This window comes from Lacerta agilis, chromosome 6 (genome assembly GCF_009819535.1).
Source record: "Lacerta agilis isolate rLacAgi1 chromosome 6, rLacAgi1.pri, whole genome shotgun sequence".
NCBI lineage: Eukaryota > Metazoa > Chordata > Lepidosauria > Squamata > Lacertidae > Lacerta > Lacerta agilis.
In genome coordinates, this window is record NC_046317.1 from 84,864,757 (window position 1) to 84,875,225 (window position 10,469).

The following is a 10,469-nucleotide window of genomic DNA, read 5'->3' on the forward strand; positions in this document are numbered from 1 at the left end:
TTTTCTCAGTTTCTCATTTTTCCGAAGTAAAAGTTTAGTTTTCTGCATTTCAACATCAGTTCCTGGCTGCTGATTTTAAGGTCCTCGTGAAAATTCACCGGCCTTTTCGTGTGAATTTTCCCCAATATACACAGATTAGCCTTCATTTCCCCCAATATACACATTTTTGCAAGCAATTTTCCCTAACACAGTGGCTTTTTGTATGTTACTTTCACTAATATATGCATTTATATGCACACTTGACCTTAGTGTGCACATTATTTTGCTGGAGAATTTTGCCACAAGATTCATAGAAGTGTGAATTTTTAACAATAGCTTTGTTTCGGTTCATGGCTTGTATCAGGGAGTGTGAATTAAGTAGGTCCACATTAAAACTCAAGCTGAACTGACTTTCTCCCCATCCCTTGACTGGTACTTGAACATCAGCCCAAATATAGGACTTGGTTGTGCTGCAATTCACAAACTTCCATACGCTGCTGGTGGCACCCTTTTTGAAATGCTTGCAAACTGGTTTTTTCTGGATTCTGAGGTTTCAGCACTTCATACTTTACGGAATCCATGCCCGATCCAAAAAGGGTCAAACATGAGTTTAAAGGTAAAGGTACCCTTGACCGTTAGGTCCAGTCGCGGATGACTCTGGGGTTGCGTGCTCATCTCGCTCTATAGGCTGATAGCTTCCAGGTCACATGGCCAGCATGACTAAGCCACTTCTGGTGAAACCAGAGCAGCACACGGAAACGCCGTTTACCTTCCCACCGGAGTGGTACCTAGTTATCTACTTGCACTTTGATGTGCTTTTGAACTGCTAGGTTAGCAGGAGCAGGGACCGAGCAACAGGAGCTCACCCCGTCATGGGGATTCGAACCACCGACCTTCTGATTGGCAAGCCCAAGGCTCAGTGGTTTAGACCACAGCGCCACCCGCATCCCTTAAACATGAGTTTAGGGTTGCTCAATGCTCTGTATGGCCCAACATTCATAGTTGACATACAGCTCTCCCCAGAACTAGTTTTCTGTAACCTGAACATCATGAGAAGTGTAACATTATCACCCTATGCTGCAGCTAAAATGTCTCTGTTTAGGTCTAGCACTGCCTGCCAGGCCAGCTTGCACTTAATTTGTAATCTGGTTACATTTTACTTGGGATGCAGTCCTACTATACCTGCTTACCTGGTAGCAAGCTTTACTGAACTTAATGGGGTTGATTGCTGAGTAAAGGGTGTAAAGGATTGCAGAGTTCAACGGCAATCTGGGAAATCAGTGTGGCTATTCTAAATACGCGGGTGGCACTGTGGTCTAAACCACTGAGCCTAGGGCTTGCCAATCGGAATGTCGCCGGTTTGAATCCCTGTGGCGGGGTGAGCTCCTGTTGCTTGGTCTCAGCTCCTACCAACCTAGCAGTTCGAAAGCACATCAAAGTGCAAGTAGATAAATAGGTACCACTCCAGCGGGAAGGTAAACAGCATTTCTGTGCGCTGCTCTGGTTTCGGTGTTCCATTTTACCAGAAGCGGCTTGGTCATGCTGGCCACATGACCCGGAAAAACTGTCTGCGGACAAATGCCAGCTCCCTTGGCCTGTAAAGCGAGATGAGCGCCACAACCCCAGAGTCATTCGTGACTGGACGTAACTGTCAGGGGTCCTTTACCTTTTTATTCTAAATAAAATGCAGATCAGATCTTGGAAGGCTAACTTAACCCTAAAGCCTGTAAGGTAGGAAAACAGGTACAATGGGCGCTGTTCCTGTCCTCAACTCACTCTGAGATCTTTGCTGTCAGGTGTCCAAATATGAGCTGAATAACTGATTATTAAAGGGCAATGTTAGATTGTCTTAATCTCCCCAATGTGCCTTGGAGTGCTGTTCAGCTGCCTCCAGCAAACGATCAATATCACATGAGTCACGTATGTTTAAATAGGTGCAGGCATCAATGCCGAATGCCACATGGTGGAATGCTTCTGCCTCGATTCCAGCTGAACTTGAGCCAGTCAGGTTATTTACAGGCCTCGGCAGCATAGAGGCACTTGAAGGGTTTTCAGCGAAAAGCCGCCTGAGCCTCACTCTCTGCTTCTCCATTTGTTACAGGATTATGATTTAAGTCAACTTCAGCAGCCAGAGAGTATGGATCACGTCTTGAACAAGGCAAACGGAGTCAGACGGGTAGACGAGAGACCAGTTGTTGCGGAGCCCCAGTATCCTATAAGACCTGTAATCCCCCATCCTGGGGACATCGGGGACTTTATTAATGAGGTACATTCTTGAAGGCTTCCCGGGACGGCTACTGGAGGCTCGTATAGCCAGCAAAGGCTACCGATGCAATTAACTTACACAGAGTTCAAAATCAGATGCACGTGTGCATGAAATGGGACCTGCCAATTTTTGCCGATAGCTTTTTCCTCCCCCCAAAATTGTTACTATTCTGGTCGTTAACAGCACGATCCTAAGCATGTCTGTTCAAATGTAAGTTCCAGTTTATTTATTTGGGATTTACTCCCAGGTAACTGTGCCTAGGGTTGCACTGGGGAAATATTTTTGGACCCCTCCTTAACCCTTAAAGATACTAGCACATAGTATAAAATGGGCATTGCTGAGCTAAGCGTACCAGAAGGAATCCTACCTAGTGCTAAGCAGATAACTCCTGCCACTCACCTGATGGAATGATCTGCCCTCCCCTTCCCCTCCAGTCTCTTCCAGGGGTTCTCTGAACCTTCCTCAGAGACAGTTAGGGGTGCATGAGGGAAAGAGAACAGGAAAACCATTTTGCACTAGCAGAAATCCTTGTGTGGGCTTGCACTGGTGGGGCACTTTTGCTGAATTTCGCCCACCAAGAAAGGGTACAATAAGAACAAATTTGTGAAAGAAAGTGTATTTTACCACACTTAAAACAATAGAGCAGACCAGTAGCATAATCAGTGCTTAAAATGCTTGGGTAAATAAGGGGCAATACCCAATGCACTCATTCCATTAGTGCAAAAATTTACACTTGGGTAACAGAACATCACACACACACACACACAAATACACCACATGCCTGCCCCAAATCTGCTTCAGAGGCTTGTAGGAACCCCTGGAACAGATTTACGGCACTCACAGAGGGGAGAAGTTCCAAAGCTCCATTGTGCAAGCAGAAATTCTTGCACTAACAGAACAAGTTGCGTAGCACTTCTTTGGATACAACCCAAGGTTTTTAACCCCTAGCACCAAAACAGTTGTAGGTTTCTATGTGGCAAACAGATGCTTATTATCATATATTACTGGTACCGTACACCCTGATATTCTCCCCAAATTATCCTCCAACGAGACTTACATATGGGCCTTGATCCGAAGATCTCCAATGCTAGTTCTGTAAACGCCAAGGGGACTTTAGATATGAAATGTTCAAACATTTGCTCTCCATGCTGTGTGAAAAAAGTCTTTCGGAACTGAGACAAATTTCCAAAGCAGTGTGTGGCATGTTGTGGAACTCCTGCTGCTCCAAGGGTGCATTTGTATTCAAGAATGGTGAATTCAATGAACAATATCCACTTAACACCAACCCACTCTCCCCGGAGCCTAGCAGAAACCCTGAAGCAGGTCTTTATTAAGAGCCCAGGGAGGGAGCTGTATAGAGCTCTGTTAACCAAGACATTCATCAACAGAAGTCTTAAATCAATTTGTTGTTGTTCAGTCGTTCAGTCGTGTCTGACTCTTCATGACCCCATGGACCAGAGCACGCCAGGCACACCTAACCTTCACTGCCTCCCGCAGTTTGGCCAAACCCATGTTAGTAGCTTCGAGAACACTGTCCAACCATCTCATCCTCTGTTGTCCCCTTCTCCTTGTGCCCTCCATCTTTCCCAACATCAGGGTCTTTTCCAGGGAGTCTTCTCTTCTCATGAGGTGGCCAAAGTACTGGAGCCTCAACTTCAGGATCTGTCCTTCTAGTGAGCACTCAGGGCCGATTTCCTTGAGAATGGATAGGTTTGATCATCTTGCAGTCCATGGGACTCTCAAGAGTCTTCTCCAGCACCATAATTCAAAAGCATCAATTCTTCAGCGATCAGCCTTCTTGATGGTCCAGCTCTCACTTCCGTACATTACTACTGGGAAAACCATAGCTTTAACTATACGGACCTTTGTCGGCAAGGTGATGTCTTTGCTTTTTAAGATGCTGTCTATGTTTGTCATTGCTTTTCTCCCAAGAAGCAGGCGTCTTCTAATTTCGTGACTGCTGTCACCATCTGCAGTGATCATGGAACCCAAGAAAGTGAAATCTCTCACTGCCTCCATTTCTTCCCCTTCTATTTGCCAGGAGGTTATGGGGCCAGTGGCCATGATCTTAGTTTTTTTGATGTTGAGCTTCAGACCATATTTTGTGCTTTCCTCTTTCACCCTCATTAAAAGGTTCTTTAATTCCTCCTCACTTTCTGCCATCAAGGTTCTATCATCAGCATATCTGAGGTTGTTGATATTTTTTCCGGCAATCTTAATTCCGGTTTGGGATTCATCCAGCCCAGCCTTTTGCATGATGAATTCTGCATATAAGTTAAATAAGCAGGGAGACAATATACAGCCTTGTCGTACTCCTTTCCCAATTTTGAACCAATCTGTTATTCCATATCCAGTTCTAACTGTTGAAGTTTTCATGCCCAAGTCCCTGGATAGTCCTTTGAACCTCAGCCATCATTTCCAGGTGGTCTACCATCCAATACTGAACCTACTTGGCTTCAGCAGGAGAACTGCACCATGCGCCTGAAAATTCCTGCGTACTCTGAAATGCCATGCAGTGTTATTCATTTATTTGCTTGCTTAATCACAGCACTTCTATTCCGACTTTCCAACAGATTGCCTAGCATAAAGCCAGCCTATCTGAAATCAAATCAAACAATAAAATCTCATTTTAACAGCAAATCAAAACTGTATAAGCACCATACACCTCAAAGTAGCAAAGAGGGGAATGGGTTGCTTCGTGTAGTGATGGCCATCAAACACAGGGAGGTAGAACTCACAGAGCTCACAAGAGACACGAGAAACCTAATAATGATGACAGAGCTATGAAACCTGAACCCCACCCCCAAACCTAGGGGCACTGGAGACTTTGTTAATGAGTTATGCTCTTTAAATAGGTGTTCCAAAAGGCCAACATCCATGACTTTCATTCAACAAGTTCAACATCCAACCAGTTATGAAACGACATATTGCTTTATCCAGGGAGCAAAGTGTGAGAGCAGATGAATGAATATTTGGCCTCATTCAGCAGATCTCTCTTTCTATTTTATTTTTTGCACACATGATACCATGGACATTCCACCTGGAGAGGTGGGGTGTAAATGTAATAAAGTACCTGTACTCTCTGCTCTTGCACGGTATAGTTTGCAGTCCATGAGAATTGGGATGCATAAGCATGAGACCCTGGACAGGACCAACAGGTGCAATGGACTGCCCTTCATGGGTGCCAGCATTCCCCCATGTGGTTCCAGTGGCCATGTGTGGAAATATCCCCACAGGGAGGGAGAAGGAAGAAATCATCAAGTGGTAGAGCTCGCGCAGGTGCCACCTGGGAGTGGAGAATCAGGGCTTTGCCAAAAGTACGGGATAACTTCCTAAACAGGCACTGCACCTGTATTTAGCAAATGTTTAGCAGTACCACAGTTTTCTTTGCCACCACTCTGGCCTAGAAACATGTTTTTAAATTAAGAATAATAGAAACAGCCCCAGATTCCGCAGCAATAGCTGTGGAACATTTGCAATCACGGTCATGCAGGCTCCGATGCTTGCTTGTCTGAACTTGAGCCTTCTGGAAAAGGAATGAATTCCCTGGTGCATTTCTCGAAACTGTGCATTTAATATTTTTCTTTAATTTGCCAACTTGATCCTTTTACTATTGAAAAGACAGGCAGCATGTTTGCAAACCAATCGATGCTTTATTTCCTCTGAGGCAAAAATGTGATCCATTTCATAAAGCCTGATACATCAATGTGGGAGCAATTTAATTTTGTTATTATATCCATTTCCTGCTCTTGAGACATTTTGTTCTCGGTTTTTAATCATTAAAAAATTCTTCCTCTCTGCCCTCTGTGGTGCATACCAATCCCATTTACATGCTTCTGGAACCCAGCAGGAATACCTCTCCTTAAAGTCATGCTTCTCATTCCTCACACTGTGTGTGAGGCTCTCGCCAATCAAAAAGGTGCCCCCTGTTACTCTTTTCACACAATAATCACACACATAATCAGTGCATATAAAGGGGAGAAAGGTTGTGCCTGTTGATAGGGAAGTAGGGAGACAGCGATTTCCATCCTGCCCTGTGTTCATCTCAATCAGCGCTGTTCCCATTCCACTGCAGTTCGGCTTCCACTAAAACGTACATTATTCATCTCACTATCCGCTGCGGCCAAAATTAACATAATTAATTATGTAGTCCGTTTCAATGGAGGGAAAACGTCAAAAACAAAACAGAAAGTAACTTAATTTTATATAACATTAGCAGACTCTAAATGCAACGGTGGCAAATACCGCTCATAATTCACTCCCATGATTTCCATTTCTGACCTCAGATGAGCATGTGAATTGTGGCCATTTCTGCTCCCGGTTCCATTTTGGATGGAATTATCTGACATCTGATGGAATTCCCTCACACGGGAACATAAGAAGAGCCCTTCTGGATCACGACAGCGCTAAGTTCTGTTTGATCACTGGAATAAACACATGGGATTTGCAGACTGGGCTAAGTGGTATCATCTCAATTCCCTGCTGCAAATAAGAATAGACCCATCTAGTCCAAGATCCTATTTCCTACCATGCCCAACCAGGTGTGGGATGGAAGCCCACAAGCCCAACGTGAGTGTAATAGTGCTCTCTGCACTTGTCCTTCTCAGCAGCTGGTATCCATAGTGCCTCTAATGCTGGAACTAGTAAATGTTGTTGTTGTTCAGTCATTCAGTCGTGTCCGACTCTTCGTGACCCCATGGACCAGAGCACGTCAGGCACACCTATCCTTCACTGCCTCTCACAGTTTGGCCAAACTCATGTTAGTAGCTTCGAGAACACTGTCCAACCATCTCATCCTCTGTCGTCCCCTTCTGCTTGCGCCCTCCATCTTTCCCAACATCAGGGTCTTTTCCAGGGAGTCTTCCCTTCTCATGAGGTGGCCAAAGTACTGGAGCCTCAACTTCAGGATCTGTCCTTCTAGTGAGCACTCAGGGCTGATTTCTTTAAGAATGGATAGGTTTGATCTTCTTGCAGTCCATGGGACTCTCAAGAGTCTCCTGCAGCACCATAATTCAAAAGCATCGATTCTTCGGCGATCCCTTCATGGATCACTGCCTTGTCGTGGCGAAGGGGCTTGAATTACTCAGGGAAGCTATGGACAGGTCAAGATGGACAGGTCATAGTGGAGAGTTTGGACCAAACGTGATCCACCTGGAGAAGGAACTGGCAAGCCACTCCAGTATCCCTGCCAAGAAAACTCCATGGACAAAGACAACAGGAACTAGTAAATAGCCATCATGAATAGTAGCAATAGATAGCACGTTGATTTTAAGTGCAACTCTTGTAAAAGAGGGCTAATTACAGGAGTACAAGTGCAGCAGATCGGTTTCTGTTTTAGCGGCACAGAACCAAATGCATGGTTTCATGCAGGTGTACAGTTGGATTGATGCTACATAGATATGCAGTATGATCCTGTGCATGTTTACTTGGAAGTAAGTCCAGCACCTTTAAATGGGCCTTATTCACAGGCAAGTATACATACGATGCATTGCAGTCTTAAACTGGTTTAATGGCCCTTCGCTGTCACCAGCAAGCCCTGGCAACAGTAACTGTGCAAGAGAAGCTAGGGATATCCAGTACATTGGTACCTTGGTTCTCGAACTCAATCCGTTCTGGAAGTCCGTTCGACTTCCAAAACATTCACAAACGAAGTTGCGGCTTCCGAGTGGCACAGGCGCCCCGGAAACAACCGCATCGGACGCTTGGCTTCCGAAAAACATTCGAAAAATGGAACACTTACTTCTGGGTTTTTTGTGTTTGGGAGCCAATTTGTGCATCAACTAAGCCATTCAATCAATCAATTTATTTATTGCATTAGCCCTATGGCCATAGCACGTAGTAAAAGAATAACAGCTATTAAAGCTCTTCAACCAACCCGCCCTGTCCCTGCAACAAGCAAAAATATCCATCTTATTATACGCTGACGACATGGCAATTCTCTCGCTAACAAAGTTGGGACTCAACAACATGATGAGAGGGCTCATGCAATTTTGCGAAGCCTTTCAAGAACCAAGGTTCCACTGTAGTCTCGCAAAGGTACAGTTATCACGATTCTTTAAGGCAGTGTTTTTCAACCACTGTTCCACGGCACACTAGTGTGCCGCGAGATGTTGCCTGGTGTGCTGTGGGAAAAATTGTGTTTATTTGATTCCTATTCAAGAGAATTACTTTATATATAGTCAATATAGGCACAGAGTTAAATTTTTTAACATTTTCTAATGGTGGTGTGCCTCGTGATTTTTTTCATAAAACAAGTGTGCCCTTGCCCAAAAAAGGTTGAAAAACACTGCTTTAAGGGACACTCTGACAGTTGAACTGATTTTTTTATTTATTATTAAAAAAAAAACATAAACATGTGCAGTGTAGAGATGTGGCCACAGGGTTGTATCCAACCAATATCCTGTTCCTCTTGCACAACAGAACTTCCCCTCCCTCTCCTCTCTCACCTGAATCCAAAATCTCTTCTGGGAGTTTCCCCAACCATCCAGAGTTAATTTAGGTGGCGAGCACAGCAAGAGGCAAGGCAAGGGAAGTTCTGTTGCACAAGGGGATGTCCAACATACCATGCAAAGTAGCACTGTGATGCTACGTTAAATAACTGCGGCAGTTGCTAGGAGACACCCATTCCCATCCCAGAGCTACAACTCCCCGAGCTCCTTGGGAAGAGGGATTTATTGTTTAAATGATTCTGGAGACTGTAGCTCTGTGAGGAGAACAGGGGCCTTCTAACACAGGCATAGGCAAACTCCAGCCCTCCAGATGTTTGGGACTACAATTCCCATCATCCCTGACCACTGGTCCTGTTAGCTAGGGATGATGGGAATTGTAGTCCCAGAGGGCCAGAGTTTGCCTATGCCTGTTCTAACAAGTCTCAGCACACCCTTGACAAACTGCAGTCCCCAGAATGCCTTAGGGGAAAGCCATAGCTGCTTAAAGTGGCACATGACTGTCTCAAATGAATGGCAAGAATGTGGCTGGTGTCCTGAGACAGGTGGGATGACTTTGCTGGATGCAACCCTTCTGCGTTAAGCTCTGTGCCATGGAGCCACGTTTAGGTTGCTCCTACGAGCGATGCTTCTGGCGCGAGGTAACCTCTTCTTTCTTCTCCTTTGACATTCCAGGGCTTGAGAGCAGCAGATAATGACCCGACGGCCCCACCGTATGACTCCCTTCTTGTCTTTGACTATGAGGGCAGTGGTTCAACAGCAGGGTCCGTCAGCTCACTTAACTCCTCGAGCTCCGGAGATCAAGATTACGACTACCTTAACGACTGGGGGCCAAGGTTCAAGAAACTGGCGGACATGTACGGGGGAGGCGAGGACGACTAAACTGACCTCACTTTATTGTTTTGCAAAAGGAAAAAGAAAGAAAGAAAGGAAAGCTATAGCATTAGAAGAAGAAGAAGAAGATGATGATGATGATGATGAAGACAAAGAAGTAAAAAAAGAAACCCAGTGTTGAGGAAGAAAGGAGTGAAAGCAGACTAAACAAGAACTGTACAGAAGTGGCAGCTTTTTTAAAATTAATATCTCCTGCTGACTGTATTCCTTTGACTGGTGACTTAGAAAGTTTATTTTTCTCTTTTTTTCTGTTTCTCTCTCTTTCCCCTCCTTTTTTTTAAAGAACATCGAGCTGTCTAGCATGAACACTCGTCTCTGCTGCGGTTGTGTGGGGTTTTTTTTTGTCCCTCCCCCCCCCCAAAAAAATTGTTTTTCTTTTTCCCGATGTGTCAGCAGGGATATTGCTTGGTCTATCCACTTTATGACTAAAGGGAGTGAAAGGCACTCTGTCTTAACTTGAATTTCTTAGAACAGAAGCACTGTTTTTAAAATATATATACAGATATATATATTTGAAAGTGCCTTTTGGTACACGTATCAGATTCCCTCAATCTCAGGAGTGTTCAAAAGAAACAAACAAAAAATAATTTACGTTTCCACTGTCTTGGACACCACACTCTATATTACCCTATGCCAGTTCTAGCTGGGAAGGAATTAACAAAACAAAAACGAAACAAAAACCAGGAACTACGGAATGGTTTCTCTTTTTGGGCCTTTTTGCTATTTAAAAAAAAAATGTGGGCAAGTTGTTTGTGGGGTGGGGGAGGGGAACTAAGGAAGCAAGATGCTTTGAATTAAAACAAAAAAACAAAACTGCTATCTTTTGGCCTAAAGCAGATGGTGAACTGAGTAAACCTGTTGTGTATATATAATTCATTGTTTAG

General features: G+C 44.4%; 1 protein-coding gene across 7 annotated transcripts in view; it reads left to right on the top strand.

The window, feature by feature from the left end:
• The window catches only part of CDH4 (cadherin 4), a 763,202-nt gene extending 753,421 nt beyond the window's left edge, over window positions 1–9,781 (top strand). For all 7 annotated transcript variants that reach the window (XM_033153667.1, XM_033153668.1, XM_033153669.1 and 4 more), the window contains 2 exons: window positions 2,081–2,245; window positions 9,367–9,781. In XM_033153667.1, the coding sequence (XP_033009558.1) occupies window positions 2,081–2,245; window positions 9,367–9,573 (372 nt within the window). In that variant the 3' untranslated portion in view covers window positions 9,574–9,781. The remainder of the gene's footprint in view (window positions 1–2,080; window positions 2,246–9,366) is intronic.
• Window positions 9,782–10,469: the final 688 nt, after the last annotated feature.